We start from the raw sequence: 22,931 nt of genomic DNA, 5'->3' as shown, positions 1-22,931 counted from the left end.
TTCCAGAACCATGCTCAAACTGGCCAACAGAGTCGACTTTTAACAGTCTGGACTTTATTAAGTCAGTCCTCGTTTCTTCAGTTTGTCACATTGTCGTACAGTTGTATCTACTTGACTGCATGTGGTGCTGTGTTCTAACCCATAAAGTTGAAAAGGTTCCATTTCCCGGACAGGACATCTTTTCGATGTTGAAATTTCACCCTTCTTTCCGTTCATCTAGCGCATAAAATGGAGTACTCTGTTTCGAATGATGTATTTGGAGGCATAGTTTAAGTACAGACCGTTTTGGCTTCAGAGTCTACGGTTAGAATTGTATCGTACAAATCTGAACGTAGAATTTGCAAGCAGCCACAGCTCTTCTTTGTCGACAAACAATCGGTGAACTACTAGTGAGGTTCTGATGTTCAGCGATGTCAGGAGGCGCTCTTAAGGAGGTTGGGAACGGATAACCGACAGGCATAGTGCTGCCGTCCTTATGCCGAACTGGAATCTGCTCTTCAGAGTGTTGGATCGGCTGCTTTCTGCAGCTCGAAAAGGGCTTTACGAGGAAAAAAAAAAAAGAAAAGAAACATTAATTTACGACAGTTCTGTAAAGTTTCGCATCCACCTTGACTGCACAACAGCCCCGAAACTGTTACTGCACCAAGGAGTCAGCCCAATTCTTGAACGACATGAAAATCAAAACATCCGAAGACAGGTAGACATTGTTACAGTCACAGTACTTTCCATCGCGCCCGGCGATGTTAAATATGCAGTTTAATAGAGTCATAGACAATCAGAGTTAGAAATTTGTGAGAATTCTGCAATGAATAAGATTCCAAGAGGGCCAGTGCCCCCTCTCGTAGCCCCACACCCCCTACCTTTCGGACACTAATGCCATGGCGTGAAAATTTCTTTCCATGCCTGAGACATATGCTTTGACAGTACATTAACATTGTTGGGTGGAGTTTCGTATGGAAGTATACGTCTTCCCATCACATCCCACACATGCTCTACAGGCGAATAATAAGGGAACCAGACAAGCCAGTCAAGGGTCCATTCGTTGCTCAACGCGTTTGCGGTGTGGACTGCAGTGTCTTGCATTATGCTGCTGGAATACGGCATTTGGACCCTGGTCACAAAGAGTATGACAACAAGGTTTACCATTCTTGTCAGATGTTGGCAAGATTTCAACCTCCCTTCAACAATAACCATATCAATCCTGTTGTCATGTCCAATAATTCCGTACGTCAGTACTGTAAGAGTTGGACAGGTATGGGTCTCGGAAGTCGCAGATTGCTATCACCACGTCGTACACAGGCACGTTGGCGTGGATGTTACTGCCACTAACAGACTCAGCGCGAAGCGCCACATAATACCAGCGGCGTTCACAAAGTAATACAGTACTTTTTTTTTAAAGTAGGCTGGTTTTGTACAGGACTCCAATACACCATATTATTCCCAACTGTTTTGGCTACAAAACTTTGGTTTTCAACATAATCTCCTTTCAATGCGACGGCCTCACGCACCTTACTATAGTTCAGTTCTTTATCTTGGCGGCTCGCGCATGCCCGCCCAGACGCGGGAGATTGCTGCGTTGCCAGTTGCAAACGACGCACGCGTCAAGAGAATCAGCGCCATAGTATAGTACTGTTCGCAAACTTACGTTTAGGGGGGAGTGCGCACTTTATGAAGTAAAGCCACCACGGCCGCATTAACCTTTTCGCTGCTACAGAGACGTGCTCCCCGCATTCCACGCTGTGCGCGATTTTTCCATCACTGCACTGCTCGCCTGTGCAGACACATGGTGTTCCGACTGCTTTGACATACTTGTCATTTGATTTCACAAAAACTATTTGGCCCAAAAATTTGATTTTTACACATCTTCTTGACTGATAGGAAGTAGACAAAATACGTTAAACAGAACTGTGGACTTACAAAAACATTAGGACTTGAGTATACTATGTATCAGTGAAGTGCTCTGAGCTATGTCAAATATAATTTTTGTGTGTGGCATACACAAACAGCATTTATTTGCTAAAACACTGATCAGCCGACACAAACGTTGAATATTGTGTTACCGCAGCACAAAACTACGAAAGGTTACTTGTCAATGGAGGAGACAAAATACTGTCCACTGAAGATGCTTCAAAAGAGCAGAACGCGTCTGGTCTAAATAAAATGCTTATTACAGTTGCAGGAGAGGAATATATTTCAAATTCTGCTCTAAATAATACTTTTAATACTGTCGCAAAAGCATATATCTCGATATGAATAGTAAAACAGCGACTGCGGAAGAGAAGATATACAAACAAAACAGATAACATGAATATTGTATGTGTGCCTTTTCATTATTTTTCATTGCTGTGAAAAGAAATATTGGAGGACAAAATTAGAAAAACCGAAAACCTATTATGGTTGTAATGAAGAGACAAAGCACTAGAAATTTCAAAAAATTACATTCAAACGAATAAAATTCATGAAGTAAGACACTTCGATATTGTCTTTAAATAAAGAAAATATTAAAACACCAAACAAGGTTTTAACACAGAACCTTTCACTTAGCAACGAAACACCTTACCCATTATGCTAGCCCAGCTCGTCATTCGGTAGAACTCCTGGAGGACTGTAAAAGAGTACGCAATATACCGACAAACACTGTTGGTATGACTATGAATTATTCACGTTTCGTCGAAGTACAATAGGAAATAAACAATTACCGCTGTTCTCTATTGTTCGTGAGAATGATACAAACACCTTTCCCTGCTATCGCCTGAATTAGGAGGCTTATTGCTTGTTTCGTTTAATTAATTAGTAGAATATGAAGCAATCGTATAAAGAATGCTTTTTCCAAACTTTCTATATAAGAAAGTCTGCTATCAAGACATTGCTTTTGTTGTATTACTTTATTTATGACTGAACGTTTGTAAAACTGAAGACACTCGTCCGTACTCTGCACTGCAGTCGAGCTCTGGCAACGTCGTTCTCTGTTCATTGGCTGACTGTGTTTTGTGACGTCAGATGCGCAGAACGAACCTAAACTCGGCCACCGTCGTAATTGACGCGCACTTTAGGAGGTGTCGCTTTATTGGACGGGATTAGCCGAGCGGTCTAGGGCGCTGCAGTCCTGGACTGTGCGGCTTGTCGCGGCGGAAGTTCGAGTCCTCCCTCGGACATGGGTGTGTGTGTTTGTCCTTAGGTTAATTTAGGTTAAGTGGTGTGTAAGCTTAGGGACTGATGACCTTAGCAGTTAAGTCCCATAAGATTTCACACACATTTGAACATTTTTTTTTTTTTTTTTTTTTTTTTTTTTTACTGGACGACATCGGAGCCAAGGTCTTGCTGCATCATTACTCTCCCCATCATCCACCGACTGCTTCCCGCGCAGTGCATTGAACCAAACTGATGGAAGTCGTAAGGTACGAGATCTGGGCTGTAAGGTGGATGAGGGAGAACTGTCTAATGAGGTGTCCAGAGTTGCTCTCGGGTGTGTAGGCCGGTGTGAAGCCTTGCGTTGCCATGGAGAATGAGAAGTTCATTTGTATTTGTGTGGCGACGAACAAGCTGAAGTTGTGTCGTCAGTTTCCTGAGGCTGGGCCGTCACCAGTCGGTCGCGGCGCTTATGTCCCCTTCCAACACCGGCCGCTGCTATCGCGTTCTCGTCCTGGAGAGGGGTCGGTCAGCTTGCGATTGGCTGACGTCTTCTCACAGCCCTGTCTGTTCTGTCGTTCCCGACTGGCGCACCGGCGCTTGGCTTTACGCCGTAACACCAACTTTCGAAGAATATAGAAATCAAAGCTGTGTGCGGCCGGTTCGCACGTGGGAAATCGGACAGGTTTGCGCGACCTTGTTGCGATGGTGACACACGCCTCACGCAACAACTCACCATGCTTTTGTTCACCGCCGTGTCTCCGTAGACATTCTACAAGCATCTATGAATATCTACGACGCTCTGGTTTTCCGGCAAAGGAAACTCGTGTCAGCTCTCTGATTGGAATGCACCTCCGTTAAAGACACCATTTTGAAGGCTGCGTGTAGTGCCGCCACCAATTCGAACTTTGTGAAACTATAGGGGCGGAAGTGGGAATATTCCAAAATGTCCCACAAGAAATTCCGAACTTTTTCACCGAAACTGTCCCAGAAAAAAAAAAGTGTTGCATTACCTATTGTGCTCCGCTGGTATCACTTGATTTCCAACTGGACTGGAACCGGCTGTCTGGTGTTTGTGTAATTGCGTTGCTGTATTTGTATGCTAACTTCGTAATTTTGTGCTCTTCTACATTTTTGTAATTATATTTCTGTGGCTCTTTATAACCATTTTTGGCTCTATGGTCCTCGTAACACAAAACCAAAATAAAGAAATAAAAAACTGGTCCGTATCTATACTCTTTGTAACTCTCTGTTCTTTGTAATATAATTTCGGCAGGAGCTTGATGTCTCAGTTCTTTCTTTTCGTGTAGGCCTTTATCCCACAGGAACGCAGGGTCGACCTTGTTAATACGGACTTGGCAATGTTAGTGGCAGAGGGTGGCCGGATGCCCTACCTGCCGCCACCCCGAACCCCCCAGGACGGAAGTGGTGCACCCCAGCTGTCTGTGTCTAGTGTAACTCATGAAATAGTGCGAACGTTTTCAAATGTCTGTGAGTCGTGTAACTAACTGAGGCGGAACGTGGGGACCAGCCCGGTATTCACCTAGAGGGATGTGGAAAACCGCCTAAAAACCACATCCAGGCTGGCCGGCATACCGGCTCTGGTCGGTAATCCGCCGATCCGGGGCTGGTGCGCCTGCCCGAGTCCAGGAAGCAGCGCGTTAGCGCTCTCGGCTACCCTGGCGGGTAACTCGATGTCTCAGTCCAGCTCCCTAAAGTTCGTGGTGACACTCTGCCTGTAACCTCTGCCTGCATTCCAACTGCTGCCACATGTCTGTCAGTCGGAGTCAGTAGTTCTTCTGGAAATATTCGCGCCTTCTCTTCCTGCTACATTCTTTTCAGTCACGAGTCCATCCCATCGCCGCTAATTCTGTACTCATTCCACTACATCGGACAGTCCGTGCGATCTGCCAATATGACGTTACCTCATGCCAATAATTCGACCGTTCTCACAGTTCAAAAGATGGCGATATGCTACACATGTATGTCCTCTTGCCATCCCGTGTTCTCATTGCAAGGTGGTTTAATTATTCATGTAGCGCCAGCCTGCATATTTAGTCATATTTCTATGCTCTAATAGTACTTCCCAAGTGCATTAACATAATGAATTGGTAACTGGGATTTTATCTTCATAATTTGTATTACTACTTGCAAAATGCATATATAATGCCTATGGTCAAGCTAGGAACTGAATTAACTGTTAACTTCCGTTTGTGAGAAGCTGTATTTTTCCGTGTATTTAGCACAGTAGTCTAGCAAAGAGAGAAGATGGAGGGACTCGGGCATTCAACCTACATTACAGCCACAGACGTAAAGCTTTAATTGGTCTTGAGGGCCGATGCATTTTCCACCCTCGCGCTTCCTCTGATTCTCAGCTGGCCGTCTTAACACGGGAGGTAACGCGCAGAGTAGCTTGAAAGCACTCGTGCCAGGCCGTGATGTCTACGTGTAAATATCTTCTTCTTAAAGAAAGTGGCAGTTGGAAGTTTTCCATGGGAATCGTGAGACACATAGTCTGAACGGCTGCTTTGGAACTTGGCTAGGAAGACTGTTAGCTTTTGCCCGTGCCCCTGCTCATAAGGTAAACAAATTGTGTCTCTCTTGCTGGCGTTCTGTCGAAATCTTGAAATATCATTGAGGCAGTGGTAGCAATCTCGCAAAACTTGGGTAGAGATTGGACGCTGCTCGGAATTATTATCGTCATTGGTGGGGCACTTGGAGCTTTTCCAAACCTAGATATAGAATTTCGAATTTCTGTTGTGTCACTTTGCCTCCTGTCTCCACGAGTGACGGAGTTGATGGCATCCTCACGGGTCGCACACACGGGGATGGAGCCAGTCCGCTGTTAACTGCCACTCACAACCGCATTTTCGACCTGCAATGTTTTTTTGTGGAATCATTCAGGGGGGGGGGGGGGGCGGTATTAGTTAACCTTGCGGAGTTAATCGTTTCGGTAACTGATGAACGCACTTAGTTGTTTGTTTTACAGGATGCACTTTTCACCTCCTCTGGGTTCACTTTTCATTAGCATTTCCTTATATGCTCTTCGCTTGTACATGGCCAATATCGCAGTTAGACATAATTGTCTGTTTAGTTTTGAATTCATTGTTATCTCGTTGAAGATTTTTCTCGCTTGAATGCACGTTAAGGCAAATAAGTAGCATCTTTTGTAAGTGTGCATTTTCGATCAACTGTTACATGCCTCCTGTAACTAAAATGTGTGTCGTCTGGTGGTTGACCTGTGTCTTTCAGGTTCGAATCCTGCCTCGGGCATGGATGTGTGTGATGTCCTTAGGTTAGTTAGGTTTAAGTAGTTCTAAGTTCTAGGGGACAGATGACCTTAGAAGTTAAGTCCCATAGCGCTCAGAGCCATTTGAACCTTTTTTCTGTGTCTTTCATGCATGGAGCTACCCTTGTTAAATTTGGACTTAATAATAAGTTATCCGTTCCGTGACTTGTTTTATTCCTTTTAAAAGCAAATTTCCATGATTGCATGTGGAGCTTCACACCGTTTTCGGATAACAGGGACTTCAATTTTGGATCTCAGGGGTATGCACTGCTAGAACGATAACCACCCCACCTCACACCATCTCCAACAGAAAAATTTAACTAGCGTTAGTCACATTCAATAGCCATCATGTAGTTATCATTCTTCATTTGCAGGAACAGCTTTCTTTCTTACTGAAAATACTTAAGTCAGCTCGCATAATGATGAAATATTCAACATCCATTATCTAGCCGGCCATAATAAAAATAAGAACTACAGTTAGCCCGTTCAAGCAAGCTGTAAATCAGTCGCGGACTCACAAGAAAAGAAAATGGTAGTCATCATTTCAGGTCAAAGGAGTAACCGCGCCATAGCGTGGTGCAATTGCCGCGTTTATCAGTGAAGAAGCAAGAGCGGCTTACACATTCTGAAGCGCTGCTCTATCGAAATATTGACATTAATGACGAAATACGGTGTCTGAAATATGACCAAATCTCGCGAGGAGTTTGTGTTTTCTTACTAGTTACAGGGTTGCGTTGTCGTGAGTGACGGACGCCGTTTCACGTCATACCGACTGGGACAACCATCACAGCCGAGTCGTGTCAACTAAGGAGATGCAGACACCACACTGGCAGGGGAAAATTAATCTAATGGCATACAGTTGCTATTCGGAAAGTAAGTTCCGATTGGCTGCCAAATGGAAACCGTAGTGAAAAGGCGATGAAGCTATGTACAGATGTGTTGGGCAGTGTGTTTAGTATGCTCGTCGATCACGACACATTGTTCTGAGCTCACAGTGAGCACGTAAAGATGCACAGAAAATAGTGTTTCCCACCAAGTATGGGGGGGGAGGGGGGCCTTGTTACGCAGTCCGCATAACATAACTGTTACGCATTTCTTTCTTCATGACAATTCTCGGCCGCACTTTTCAGGGGCAATGAAGATGCTCCTGCAGCGTTTTCGGTGGGAAGAGGCGGCTGCCTTCTATGGTGAGGGTACTGGAAAACTGGTCCAGTGCCATGGCAAATGTCTAAGTCTGAGCGCCGTCTATGTAGAATAGTATCTGGAAGGTTTAGCTAACTGTTGAAAATAAAATACTTTTGATTTTCACAGTAGTTTTCATTTCGTGACGGATCGGACCTTACTTTCCGAATAGGTCTCGTAATAATACGACCGGTCACAGATTATTAGCAATGAGTTCCGAACTTTGTAGGCCGTTCGAATCTGTGGTTGAAATAATCAAATTCATCTTATTTTGACGTATTTCTTTATGATGTGAACTGGCTGATAGAGACGTTGTGGCCGCGCCATGGGCATTTTACGTCCCAAAAAGTCTCTGCGTTACAGGTATACTTAAGACAGAACACCCAACAGACATTTGATTACTGGAGAAGTTAAAGTTTGGCCGAGCTCGGTCGCGGCGTTCATGATCTAACACTTTCCATTTCCATGACTGTACTTTCCTCGTCCCCGTCTAATAAATCACTGATATTTGTTATTCCGCTGACAGCTATGGAATTCTTGAGACTTTTGTCTCTGACCTAATATTTTGAGCAACAGTAATTCTAAGGTTCTGAAATTTTCTGGGGACGACGGCAACTTGAGTGATGCTCTTTTCCGTGGGTGCAGGTGAAGCACTGAGCCTGCGCGACCACCACGTGTACGAGTACCCCACCAGCGTCCCCCCGAAGCTGCCGGTAGTGGGGGAAGTGGTTCGCAACCTCACTGCTGGACACAACGTGTCGCGGCGGTCGGCCGAGCACGACATCTTCGAGTGCCGGCGCTCCAACATCATGGGCTCGCTGGTGCAGAACGCGGCGCCGTTCCTGTTCCCCTGCACCATCGAGTACTCGCTCATCTGCGCCGTCGTCATGTACGAGATGTGGAAGCACATCCAGCCGGCAGGCGGCCGCTCCGCAAAAGAAGCCTACCGCAAGACCAGCCGGCAGGTCAGCACCACGAGCGCACCGTCCATCGCCGACGAAGACGAGTCCGACTCTCGCGGGGAGGGCAAGTCGCCGCTCCCCCACCCAGGTAAGAGCCCCTGCAATCCGAGAACCGACAGGTTCTCAAATCTAACACGTTCTCGTTGTCCTCGACATCTGACGTCGAGGTTTCGCGTTACTGTTTTATCGGCAACACTATAGACCATAATGAGAACATTTGCTTCAATATCGGGATGAGCAGTCACTGAGGTTCGTAATCACTTCGAAACTGATTCGCTGAATGATAATAACTAGGATTCAGCTGTGTAGGGTCTTGATGTACTACCTTATGGTGAGGCGTTCACGGATAGCCTGAAAGTTAAGGCGACCGCCCGTGATAACCGAGAAACCAAGGTTCGACTCTCGGCCCAGAACTAATTTTCGTATGTCACCAGTAGGTAGTACAACTATACCTAACTGACTGAAGCTAAGTTATTCGCATTCAGCAATTTGTTTCGAAATAATTACGCACTGTGTCTTTTGTCAACAATGTCCGATCATCTAGACATGTAAGAAATTATTACAAGCCGAGGCAAGCGACAGACAATAACATGATATGTTTCGTTTCACCATAGTCTCAATCTCACTGGCGTGGAAATCAGAAGGTAGCTGCAAGTAATTAGAGATGAATGTGTGCGACTATGATATACGAATGTAGACAGCGTGGCATTTGAAAGTTTGGGTCGGTCCGGAAGGCTTGCACGGATAGCCTAATGGTTAAAGCGACGCTGGCGATAAGCGGGAAGGACGGGTTCGAGTCCCGGTCCGACCAAATTTTCATGTCACCAATAGGTAGGACATTCACATCTAACACAGACAAAGCCAAGTTGTTCTCATTCAGTGAATTTATATCGAAGAATATTGAGAACAGTTGTTTGTTTCTTAATCTCAGACCATCACAATGATGATGATGATGAGGAAGTCCCATACTCCTTGCCAAAGCTTAGGGGATGATACCGGAGACCCGCACCGGCGTACTAGGCAAGGTCCTAGAGGAGGTAGGCCATTTCCTTCCTCCGACCGTAATGGGGATGAATGATGATGATGATGAAGACGACACATAACAACCACTCATCTCGATGCAGGTGAAAATCCCTGAGCCCGCCGGGAAACGAACATGGAGAACCAATAACGGGATGACAGCCAGCGAAGGGACACAAGTAAAAAGTAAAGTCGCATGGCGTCGCTCTCTGAGAAACACCTAAGGGGACGTTCAAACACCTAATTTTTCTAACCTTCACCCTTCACCTTTCCTTCACAGAGTGTAAGGATTATGTGTGAAGTGAATCCGTCAAGTGGAGGTGACTGCAACAGCTGCGTATAGTGTGCCGTCATGTTTGTGTTGGATGATAATAATGATTATCATGTTGATGATGATGATGATAATGGAGAGGGTGAAACCCGGTGCCAGCGGAAAGGAAACTGCAGCGCCTAATGTCGCCATTTGACGGACAGATCACAATCACTAGTGTCGAATGCCCTCACTTCATCAGACACTGTTGGAAGGTATGGAATTTAATCGAGGATATTGGCGCAAAGCTGGAGATCGGAAGCTTTAGCCACCAACTAATATATGCAGTAAAGGCAAAGGGGGCACTCCTAACACTGCTAAACTTCGGTGATCTGACGAAAACCGGCGTACCCAACGAAGCAATGATGATGCAACAAAATAAGTGAAAAAATACTTAGTTTTAACAAATAATGTTGGCAAAATCCCTTAATAGAGGCCACTTACCAACAAAAAGGAAAAAGCAGGTTTTGTGGACAACATTTTACTTTACATTTTACAAAAACGGGGCTTCTACCGGATGTTCGCGTCGTTCTCGCACGATATTTCGATAGCGTAACTCACTGTCTTCTTCACGTGCTATCCGGGAATGGTCCTTGGGCTTTCTTTTATTTTTTTTTTAAGCACATTTCATTCCCTTCCGTAAGGGGAAGGCGGGCCTTACTAGAGCTTGCTGATTGCTCTTTTTCTGCCAATGGGGTTCAAAACATTTTTTGTTTCTTTATTTCATTTGCTTGCATATGTGCTAAGCATAATCAATTTGACGATATAAAGGTTTTAGATTATTTTGATTTTAACCTTTAACAGATATTCATAAAAGGATAGTGAAAAACATAGATTTAGATCTAACATGACTTACTTCTAAAAGGATTTAGTATTATGTTATCTGTCGTTACTATGTTATTCAAACGGCTCTGAGCACTATGGGACTTAACATCAATGGTCATCAGTCCCCTAGAACTTAGAACTACTTAAACCTAACTAACCTAAGGACAGCACACAACACCCAGCCATCACGAGGCAGAGAAAATCCCTGACCCCGCCGGGAATCGAACCCGGGAACCCGGGCAACTATGTTATTTTTGTCAATTAGTTGTACATGGGTGTTTCTGCTATGGCAAATGTAAACTCATTTTAGTTACATGGTAGTATGGAATACAGAGGGATGTAGTGACAGCATAGATTACAAGGAGATATATGATAGAGATTTTAACATTTAGCAGATTTTAATTTTGCATTTAATAGATTTTCACAAGAAGGATAAGGAAAAGCATAGATCTAGATCCAAAAGGACTTAATTGTAAAAGGATTTAGTACTATGTTCCTGATGATGATGATTAGTAGTGTTTTAGGGCGCACAACAGCGAGGTTATCAGCGCCCGCTATGTTCCTTATTATTACTATGTTATTTTTGCCGATCAGTTTGTACATGTTTGTTTCTGTTATGGCAGATATCTCATATGAGTTGCAGGGTGGTATGGGGTACAGAGGAATGTATTGACTTAATATAGATTATAGGAGATAACGCACATATAGGGAGCATAATTCAAAAAAAAATGTTTCAAATGGCTCTGAGCACTATGGGACTCAACTGCTGAGGTCATAAGTCCCCTAGAACTTAGAACTACTTAAACCTAACTAACCTAAGGACAACACACACATCCTTGCCCGAGGCAGGATTCGAACCTGCGACCGTAGCGCTCGCGCGGTTCCAGACTGTAGCGCCTAGAAACGCTCGGCCACCAGCGGCCGGCAAGAGCATAATGCAGAAGGGGAATAACTTCTTAGTATAGATTACAGCAGAATACAAAAGGAAAGGTTCAGGAGCTATTGGGACCTAAGGTTGCAATGTGAGGTTACATTGGGTTGTTGTTTCTAAGTCTATTCCTATTGGATGGGAGACACCTACAGGTGTGGGGATTGGCAAAAAGGAGGGGCAGGGTGCAGGTGCAGGTTGTGTTTGTATGGGGCTGGTCAGTGTGTGTTCCATGTTTGAGTGTATGTGATGGTTATGTTGTGTGTATGTGTGTGTGTGTGTGTGTGTGTGTGTGTGTGTGTGTGTGTCTGTGTGTGGGTGGGTGGGTGGGTGTGTAGGTGTGCAGGGCCGTTGCCTATTGCCTGGCGTCGAAATGGTGGGAGTGTGGGCATCATTTATGAGTAGGGTCATAGTGGCAGCAAGATCTGGGAAGTGGGAACACGTGTTTTGCCCCACTGTACGCGCTGGGTGAATACATTTGAATTTTGGGCGTCTCTTTTCACGGATTGTATAGGTCAATAAGTCCTCCATGTCTGGTCGTTTCGTCAGTATGTCTCTACCATAGTTGGCGCGTAATTTGGTCGGTCAAGTTTGTAACGGTTCTGTGTTTGTGATATCATACACGTCATTGATCGGTGTCTGAGGGGGGAGTCTGGGTGACAGTACGGAGTAGTCGTCTTTCTGTTCTATAGAGTCTTTCAGCCTGGCCCTTCGCCAGATCGGCCAGAGGTGCGGCTGCGTATTCCACGACCGGCCTGACGAAGGTCTTGTACGTATGCAGGGCCTTCTCCATGCGGCAGCCATGGAGGAGTCCTTGCACCAGCCGTATAAGTTCTTGTCTTTTCCTTGTTCTGTCAAGGAGGTAAGTGATGTGCGTCCGCCAGTTTAGATACTTGTCTAGGAACATGCCTAGGTACATAGCGGAGTCAGTGATTGTCAGTGGCGTGTTCCATAGGGTCAGTTGTATGTCTGCAGTATTTTGGTTTTTGTTCCTGGTCCGATGTCTGTGCTGAAAAAGTATGGTTTGTGTTTTGGTCGGGTTGGGTCGAATTCGCCACTTTATCATCCAGGCCTGTTGTTTATGGAGGTAGGCTGTCGTGTTTCGTTGTATGGTCCTGGTGTTTGGTGCAGTGCACCAATACGCAGTGTCATCCACATAGAGTGGTAGGAATGTCTGCCGTGTACAGCGCATACTGTGTCGGCGATGGGATGCCTCCTTGCGGGACTCCCGCCTGGGGCGTGAATGGTTCCAAGTGTTGGTCCCCTACGTGAATCCTGCACGTTCTGTTGCTTAAATAAGCTTGTATGAATTTCACGATTCCTAATCGGCTGAGTTTGAGAAGTAGCCACTGGTACCCCACATCTTCTCAAATGCACGATCGATGTCTAAAAATACTGCGAGCGTGCATCGTCCGTTGTTAAGGCCCTTTGTGATACTGCTAGTGAGTTTAAAGAGGGGGTCATTCGTCGAGTGGTTGGATCTGAAGCCTGCCTGAATTTTCGGGGGTAGTCCTTTGTCTTCTGTGAATTTCCTGAGCAGGTTCGCTAATACACGTTCGAAGGTCTTCCCTATCACGTCCAGCAGAGAGATTGGTATGAACGGGGTCGGTCTTCGGTTTATCGGGCTTGAGAATCATTATTGTTTTGCTTGTCTTCCAGGCGGTCGGTAGAGTTTCGATGTTGAGGCAGTAACTGAAGATTATGGATAGGATAGGGATGAGGGTGTGCGTGTGTCGGGTGTCGGGGGGGAGGGGGCTTTCTGAAGGTGTTTCGTCGGATTTCATTTGTTCCAGGAGCAGAGTTACGTCCTGAGTGGATAGATTCGACTATTTCGATGGAGGTTATTTCTTTGGTTACGGTGTGTTAGTCCTCTGTGTCTACTGTTGCACTTGTTAGTAGTCGAGTCAGTTGTAGTTCGACAGTTCGTCTGTAGACTTCGTCGAACAGGTTGTCATTGGGAAAGTAGTAGACCTCCTGCAGAACCTGTTTAAAGATATTGGCCTGTTCACATTTGTCTGTTGTCGGTTCATTTTTGGTCATTAGGGTGAGTTGTTCGTCGTTGTACTGTTAGTGTCCTGAATTTTTTCCAGAATTTGCCTCCGCTCCTGTAGTCTAGTTGTCTGCAGGCGTTGTCCCATTGTGTTTGTCTGTATGTAGAGGTTATGTTTTTGACCCTGTTGTTTAGCCTGCTCCATAGTCGTCTCAGCTGTGGGTTGATTGTACGTCTTATCTCTCTATGTAGTCGTTTCTTCTGTTGGATTAATTGTAGGGCCTCGCGGGGGATGGTTGGCTTCCAGGTCCTTGGGCGGATTCTGTCAAGTATGTAAGGTGCTGGGCGCTCCCTAGTCGGTCGGCGCCGCATCGGGTGTTCCCTCCGCGGTCCGCGCCTGCCAGACGCCGCTTCCAGGGTCCTCTCTGGTCACTGGTGTTCCCACTGCCGTCTGCGCCAGGCTCACCCGCACTACAGATGATGACCGCGACAGTATAGTATGAACAATACATGATCATATTTGTAAATGATCTGGGTATATACAGGTCGCGAAATAGAGCAGCAACAATGTCTCCAACATCATTCGATATCGATATGGGTACATCCTTCCATGCAGTATCAACACTTCGCCTTATTTCAGCAGTCATACTTTCTACCTAGTGGTGGCACGACAGTCTCTCAGAACTCCATGGCAACTTCTTGAATAATTGGCAGACCTGGAGGACGTTAACACGGAAGTCAGCTAGTGCACCGTCCTGTTTAAACGACATCCTCTCTCGTACAACAAAGGGTGCAGTCTCCAAGAACTGTGGCAGCACTTCTCGCAGGAACACCAGGTAAAGTGGACCAGTCAAACGGGGAGGCAAGTAGGAAGGTCCTATTACGTGGTTTTGTATTACGCCCGCCCATACGTTGATAGAGAATCATTGCTGGTGGCCACCGATGTGAGTGGCACGGTGATCGTCCTCACTCCAAATCAAATTGTTCAAATGGCTCTGAGCACTATGGGACTTAACATCTGAGGTCATCAGTCCCCTAGACTTAGAACTACTTAAACCTAAGGACATCACACACATCCATGACCGAGGCAGGATTCGAACCTGCAATCGTAGCAGCAGTGCGGTTCCAGACGCAAGAGCCTAGAAGCGTTCGGCTACAGTGGTCGGCGTCCTGACACCAGACCTGGCTGTTGCTATTGTTGAAAACATCATCACGGATGAATGAGGCCTCATCCGTGAACAGTACAATCTGTACGAAGCTCTATTGACAGATGTGAATGTCGGGCTCAAAATGCGTTGATCCCAGTGCTTGCATACCTTCTTTATGATAGGGGTGTTACACCTGTTCCAGCAATATTCTCCACACCGTGTCCTTCGATGTGTGCGTTTTACAGGCAAGTTGTGTGGTGCTTATTGCCGGGTGGTCGGCCACACAATCCAACACCATCGTGTCAAAGTCTGGTGTTCGGGCATGTCCTTGACGGAAACCTTTGCCTGCTCTCTGTGGCGTTAACAACCCCGTCTCTTGTAAACTTATCCCATTTAGGATGACGCGTCTACATCTGTTCAGAAGGCTTTGTCTGTATATTCGTGCTGCTTTATAGGCACTATATGCTGCCGCACCATATATTGAACTCATGTCTGCCAACTCTGGTGACGAAGTTCCATATTTGACTACGCGTCATGCACTGTACGCAGTAACACACCTCACCATGGATACATCACAAGCTGTCTAATGCAATGGACAGCTGGCACCAGGGATAATGGCGTGCGTGCGGCATAGGTTACTGGGCAGGTGCGACGCATGCTGTCGTCGCTTGACACACGTGCTGTGAGCTGAGTTGTGTGCAGTATAGCTGTTTGTTGGTCTGGGCTGTACGCTGTTCATCATCCGCTGCCTGTTGCAGCGTACAACAGACACGCAGGATCTTTGCGACAGTGCGGCAAAACTGAATGCGCTGTTGCAATATGAGCATTGAGATTGGCGATCGTCGCTTTGAAAAATTAGTATGAGTTACGTTATTCTTATGCGGTGTACGCTGTGTATGTCCATAACACAATAAATATGCATTTCTACCTACTGGTTCCCTGTCTAAATACAATCAGTTGTAGACTCATCACCTGTTTCAATTTGACTCTGTTTTGCAAACCAGTTTACTGCAAAGATGTAGCGTCAGTATTGAGCTGAGATGAAAATCTACAATTTCGATGTATGAAAAAGTATCATGTAATTTGACAAGTTGAATTTTATAGTCCAGCGAGACCAAATGAACGGCAAGAAGCGTAAAATGGGTCTTACTCTGATGCATTTGAGTGGAGTGTTAGTTCAAAAATGGCTCTGAGCACTAGGGGACTTAACATCTGTGGTCATCAGTCCCCTAGAACTTAGAACTACTTAAACCTAACTAACATAAGGACATCACACACATCCATGGCCGAGGCAGGATTCGAACCTGCGACCGTAGCGATCACGCGGTTTTAGACTGAAGCGCCTTTAACCGCACGGCCACACCGGCCGGAGGAGTGTCAGTAGTTTGTGCAGGCGTATTGTCGTTTCCAGCGGATTTTGTGGTCAAAACTTAAACAGGAGGTCTGTGAAACCATTCTTCGTAACAATGTTCCTTAAATGAATAATAATCTCTCATTTACAAGACTCGGTATGCCGAAGACCGTTTAGTCGACAATTATTACGAAATAACACACATTCCTTGGCCTTCACAATCATCCACTTTGGATAAACACTTCAGCATACTATATCCTCTTTCGGTATTTCGCAAGGGTTTATATGAGTTTAATTGCAAAAATTGTGCAAAATCTTGTTGATAATCATTTAAGACTTTTCGCTGCTTATCCATAGAGAGCTCTAGCGTGCCTTGGACTGCAAGGCCTGTGGTACTAAACAGACGCTGATATTGTTTATCCAGAGCTCTGAGGTTCGTTCAAGCGACACTTTGCAGTAGCACAGGGATGGGAGAAAGGGGGGGGGGGGGGGGGCGATTCTATCAGGTTGGCTGGAAGTAACTGATGGAGATGTTGTGGAAGTGAAAGGAGCACCTAACATGATTAAATAGTGTATTCCCTGCAAAGGCAATGCTGATTAAAAAATGTGTGTGAAATCTTATGGGACTTAACTGCTAAGGTCATCAGTCCCTAAGCTTCCACACTACTTAACCTAAATTATCCTAAGGAGAAACACACACACCCATGCCCGAGGGAGGACTCGAACCTCCGTCGGGACCAGCCGCTCAATTCTGATTACATTTCCTACTTTCTGTAGAGGTTTCATGTCTTGTAATTATTTTTACAGTGACCATGCCTCGCAAGTAATAAGGAAACTCGTTTCTACCTCCTTTTGAATACAATAATGAGATAAATTTGTCGTTGAAAATCAAATATCAGATGTTTATTGCGGAGTCTAGCCAACGGTACGTGTTTAGACTACCAGAATCATGTTCAACATTTTTACATTGACAACTAATTGTGGCAAAAGTTTGCTTTGAACCGGAATAAAACGTTACAGTGAACACTAACCCACTCACACGCGCACACACACACACACACACACACACACACACACACACACACACACACACACACACAAATAGTCAGCCTGGGAATCATTTTAAAGGCCTAACCCAATTGGAAATGATGTAGTATGCGGAAAGAGTAACTGAAGACGGGACAGTTTACTTACATTTACATCCACATAGATACACCGCAAGCCACCGTACGGTGCGTGGCGGAGTGATCCCTGTACAACTACTTGTCATTTTCCCTCCTGTTCCACTCGCAAACAGAGCGAGGGAAAAACGACTGCCTGTATGGCTCTGAATGAGCCCTAATTTCTCGTATCGTATCTTCGTGGTCTTTACGCGTAAAGTATGTTGGCAGTAGTGGAATCGTTTGGCAATCAGCTTCAAATGCCGCTTCTCTAAATTTTTTCAATAGTGTTTCTCGAAAAGAACGTCGTCTTCCCTCCAGGGATTCCCATTTGAGTTCGCGAAGAATTTCCGTAACTCTTACGTTTTGTTCATACCTACCAGTAACAAATCTGGCACCCCGCCTCTGAATTGTTTCGATCTCTTCCTTCAATCCAACCTGGTACGGATCCCAAGTGCTGGAAAGTACTCTTAGGTAGACGCACTGGCGGTGGCTGAGACGGACCACTGTCGCCCAAGTAAATCCACTAGGACCCCGATAACTAAGACAAAAATAAGAGAGAACAAGGGGATGACGGTGATTTTGTAGACTCTCCCTTCGCATCTATCGTTGATTCTGATTCCATCACCTTGCTGCAGTACCAACACAAGCGTAGGTTGCCTGAAAGACCGCCCCTGAGGCTTCCCTTGCATAAGCTAATGGCGGTCATCCTTTATAGTTGGTAAAACGTGGCCTAATTTTGTCGAGGACTACGGAAGGATATACAGGCTGGGGCAAATATAAGTGGCACGGAGAATAGAGTTACAGGGTACAAAGAAACACAGCAGAGTGAAGGAAATACAATATTACTCTGACTGTAACAGATTTTGAAAGTGACCACCAATCATCTCTTGGCATTTTGGGCCCTGATCAGCAAGTTACTGAAGGCGGATCGAACCTGGACTGCTGAACTGCTGCAGTCTCATCCGAAATGTTCTACTGCAGTTCTATGAGGCTTGTTATGATATACCTCAGACTGGAGAGCTCCCACACAGAATAATCGCACACTTTCAGATCAGTTGACCTGGGTGGCCAGCTAGTGCTGAGACCAGACTGACCTAACAACTCTGTTAGGCGTAAAGGTTGTGTAAATGTGCTCCAAGGTTCGGTTGGCTGTATGGGTAGTTGCTCCATCCTGCTGGAAGTAACTCCTTTTCCTCCTCCGTTAATGCTATCACAAATGACTTCATAATGGTGGCAATCTAATGCGCCTAAGTCAGGGCCTGATGATCGAAGATGGGACCAATAATGCAGCGTGCAGATACTACACACGAAACCCCAACCTTCGGATTATACAATGGTACTTTGTGGAAGTTATGCGAATTCTTCCCTGCCCGGAACCTTTGATTCTGTGAGTTGACATAACCACTCAGGTGAAACCAGTCTTCATCAGACACAAAGAACGGGTACATGTCCAAGCCATTCATTGTTATCTCAGTGAAAAGCAACTCACCAAACTGAAGGCTCTGAGAAGCATCTGCTGGTTTTGATGCATGAACAACAGACACTCGGTAGGGATGCATATGCGGGTCCAGGTGGAGTATTCGTCCTCATGATCGACGTGGTATGCCGGTCTCTTGCGACAGGCGTCAGTTTGATCTATTAGGATTCTGAAACATTTTCTGGAGAACTGCAGTCACATTTTATGATGTGCGGGCTCGTTTCGCATTGTTTTATGACTTGTTCAAAATAGATCCTTTCTGACGCCATTTTCAGACTACGCGTTGCATGACACTACCTGCTGGCACTGTGACACCATCAAACTTCTCAGCAAACAACTGACCACACCTTTTCCACGACTTTGTTGTGACGTAACTTTCGACACCGAAGATCCGCTGCACCACTGTGAGTACCACGCCCCTATTGCACTTACACAGCCCACAGTACGCTCTGGACTGGTGTGGATCACGTAGCGGGCGTACACGTTGGCCACTTTTATTCCCCTCTCCGGTAGTCTTTAGGGCTCTCGGCACCAGGTTGACGGGACTGTTACCTATCCTTCTGTCCGATGGCCAAAATAGGCGCTCTTTTTACCGGCCTGAAGATACCAAGGCAGCCGTCCGGCCCATATTCGCAACATTACTCAAATAAATGAGCCATCGATGTTTCACGTTTTGCGACGAAGGTAGAAATTGGTTAGAGTTAATTGGGACGACTAGCTCCTCTGTCAGTTTACAACTAACATCGTTAATAGGCCATCATTTAGATATTTAAGCACTAACATTTCGAGGAGAAGACGTCATTTGTACTTTCGCACCAGTTTTCGAAACAAAGTGCTACACACTATGTAGTAATTTTCATGTCGGCGAATTTTATACTTTTCCCTGACTCACTCCGTGGTACGTTAAATTACAGTGTCTTGGTGTAGCTATATTCGGAAGATAACGCCTAGAGCCACACCATATTCTGTTTTGCTTTATTAACCTCCTTCCAATACGTTATCCATCACTGATGTCGTAAACAAAGCACCTAGTTGTAAATGAGGTATTCGTTTAATGAAATCTCCTTCTAGATTCCTTTAATTAGTGTCATCTGTTCTCAATCCAAATTCATCAAAAATTCTTCCTCTAAATAAGAGAATAAAAATTTAAATTTTTATTAAATCACTCCTTTTGGTAATATGTACACAGCGCACAATAGCGAGGACATCAGCGCCCGTACTCATCTAACTGGATACGAATGTGGTTTTGTTTCGCGAAAAGCATGCGACAGACGCCAAATTGTTAAATGCAATCCTCAGGAAATCACTAGTATTACTCTCCTAAAGATGTTCTTATTTTAAAGTGATAACGAAAAGAATAAAAGAATAACAATAAAGTTGATTGTTTCAAAAAGTTAACGTATTTATTTAAGATTTAAGGGCCACATTCCTTCGTAGAAAATGAATCGTAACTGTTTTACACTACAATTCCACGTCCTGACCGAAGACTAATGCGAAGAAGTCCGCCCCTGGTAGCTGAGTGGTCAGCGCGACGGAATATCATACCTAACGGCCCGGGTTCGATTCCCGGCTGGGTCGGGGATTTTCTCCGCTCAGGGACTGGGTGTTGTGTTGTCATTATCATCATCATTTCGTCCCCACCGACACGCAAGTCGCCGAAGTGGCGTCAACTCCAAAGACTTGCAGCAGGTGAACGGAATACCCGACGGGAGGCCCTAGCCACACGGCATTCCCGTTTCCAATGCGAAGAATAAAAGAGATAAACGTTATTTTTCAAATTAAACTACGCCTAGATTTACATATGTCTGAAGTCATGGAAGTTGCTGACTTGGAAACTAATTGACATTACTCCATTTAAAGAATTTTGGCATCTGCTATCACATTTGAGAGGAGCAGGATTAAAATTCCCAGTCTGTGACCGTGATCTAAAACCTGACAACAAATAACAGATTTTTGTGTTACGTGTATGACTCAAGTTCGCAGCAGTAAGTTGCATATCATAAATACTGTGTTCCTCCACCCAGCCACACTGACTTCCACGCATATCCACAGATAAAGCAAGCTGCCATTCATTGCACCACACTGAAAGCGCAGGCCATTTCCAGGGTTGTGCTTTCATCGTTAGAAGGGTGCAAAGCTTCTAAACGTCACGTAGGTGCTAACATTCCTCCGCAAGTGAGCCTTTATTATTTCTGGTTCTACACTGTTTGTATAGTTATCACCCACAATCTAAAAAAAAAAAAAGAAGATAAACCGTGTTTGAATTTTTTCCACCTGTTGCTACCTGTTGCAACCTGTTGGTAATTTCTAGGTGTCATCAAAAAATGATCTACCTTTATTTTTCATTGCAGTAAACAAGTTACTTTCCTAACAACAAGAGTAATTCTAAGATCAGTTATACATAATTATTCGTGATCATAAAGTCAATTTATTGAAGATACTGAAAATTATATTAGCCGCTTAAACATGAATTAAACATAGAAGATATAGGAGAAGGCTGACAGTGGATTCTTACGTATATTTTTCCCATTACTCGAAGTAAGATGAAAATGTGTTTCAGCAAAATCCATGGTCTCTGTACATTGTAGCTTAGGCCATGTGGATCTGTAACAGATATAATGTACTAATGAAATATGCACTCTTTGCACATCCTCTAAATCAGTTCACCTGTGAACAAACATGAAGATTTTGATACATAAACGGTAAATGAATATATAGGTGTCATTTAGATAAGCACCATAGTTATTGGTTTGCATAATTAATCAACAGCAAAGGCAGTCAGGACGTCATTTGTTGTTTACTTTAGCCGTAAGTATGATATTAACTCATTCCAGTGTCAATGGTGACGAAATATAGTGAAGTTTTCTATTCAGTAGTAGATGAGACACCGGATAACAATGCACATCGTGCTTCCTTACTTAGTAAAGCAATGCCACGTAAATAGCAGCTCAAAGTTAGTTCTTGGCAACTCATTTCACTAGTTTCGAGGATGTGTAAGCGTAATAATCAAAGGGTTTTCAGAGGTCCAGGGAATGGTAGGACGATAAAACAGGTTCACCTTCGCAGTTTGGAAGCCTTAGGCTAATGAGGATCGCAGCAGTGGCCGTTACTTTGCTGCGGTACGCACTCATTAACGACAATTGACCATTACTGACACAGCTGGGAACGGGACCACGCGTCCTGTGCCTTGCGATTAGATCATCCACTCAGCTGGACCTCACAAAACTATCCGTGCACCAAGTGTCAGGGCTTGTCTGCTCTGAATTGCGTGTTATCTGAGTCGCTGTAAAGCTCCATCATTTTTTAAACTGATGACTTGTCAATAGTCAGAAATGAAAGTAATAGCGCATATTAATTTAGATAGCATAACATATATTTACGGCAATATTTTGGTTGCAGCTTGCATTCGGTTACATTTCGAAGCGTTACTAATATTGGTTTTCTTTAACAATGCCATTGACAAACACACCCTTTATTTCTGTTACATTTGAAAATATACGCTCTCGTATTTCACTTCGGTCGTTGTTGTCGTAGTCCTCAGTCCGAAGATTGGTTTGATGCGAATAACCACGCAACCTACATCCTTCTGAATCTGCTTAATATATTCCTCTGTTTTTCTCCTCCTATGATTTTTGCCCTCCACGCTTCCATCAAATCCTAAATTAGTGATCCCTTAAAGTCTCATAACATGTCCTACCAACCGATCCCTTCTTTAAATCAAGTTGCCCCACAAATTTGTTCTCTCTCCAGTTGTGTTTAGTACCTCCTCATTAGAAACGCGATTTACCCATCAATTTTTAAGTCTTCTTCTATAGCATCACACTTGAAAATCCTCTATTCTCTCTTTGTCTAGTATGTATCACTTCTAAACATGCCTACATTCCAGACAAGTACTTCAGAAAAGACTTCCTAACACCTGAATGTATGTAAATCTAAACATATAAATTCTGAGTAAGTAAGTGTACGACAACTACAAAATTTTGTGCTATCGTACTTGCCGATATGTAGCCTCTTTACGTACCTATATCGTCAAGAATTATAAAACCGCAAATTACTGCCATATCTCATCGAATTCGCAACGAAAGAGATATACAAATGCATTACGAGGCAAATTCGGAAAGGCCGTAGTCCAGGAATTAAGTGCATTCAGCTGCTTA

At 44.6% G+C, this 22,931-nt stretch overlaps 1 protein-coding gene across 1 annotated transcript in view; it reads left to right on the top strand.

Annotated features, from left to right (window-relative positions):
• LOC126252227 (proton channel OtopLc-like) overlaps nt 1–22,931 on the top strand; it is a 136,916-nt gene that overhangs the window by 98,591 nt on the left and 15,394 nt on the right. The window contains exon 9 of the mRNA XM_049953099.1: nt 8,246–8,561. Within this exon, the coding sequence (XP_049809056.1) occupies nt 8,246–8,561 (316 nt within the window). The remainder of the gene's footprint in view (nt 1–8,245; nt 8,562–22,931) is intronic.

This window comes from Schistocerca nitens, chromosome 4 (assembly GCF_023898315.1).
Source record: "Schistocerca nitens isolate TAMUIC-IGC-003100 chromosome 4, iqSchNite1.1, whole genome shotgun sequence".
Classification (NCBI taxonomy): domain Eukaryota; kingdom Metazoa; phylum Arthropoda; class Insecta; order Orthoptera; family Acrididae; genus Schistocerca; species Schistocerca nitens.
This window is presented reverse-complemented; position numbering and strand designations above follow the sequence as displayed.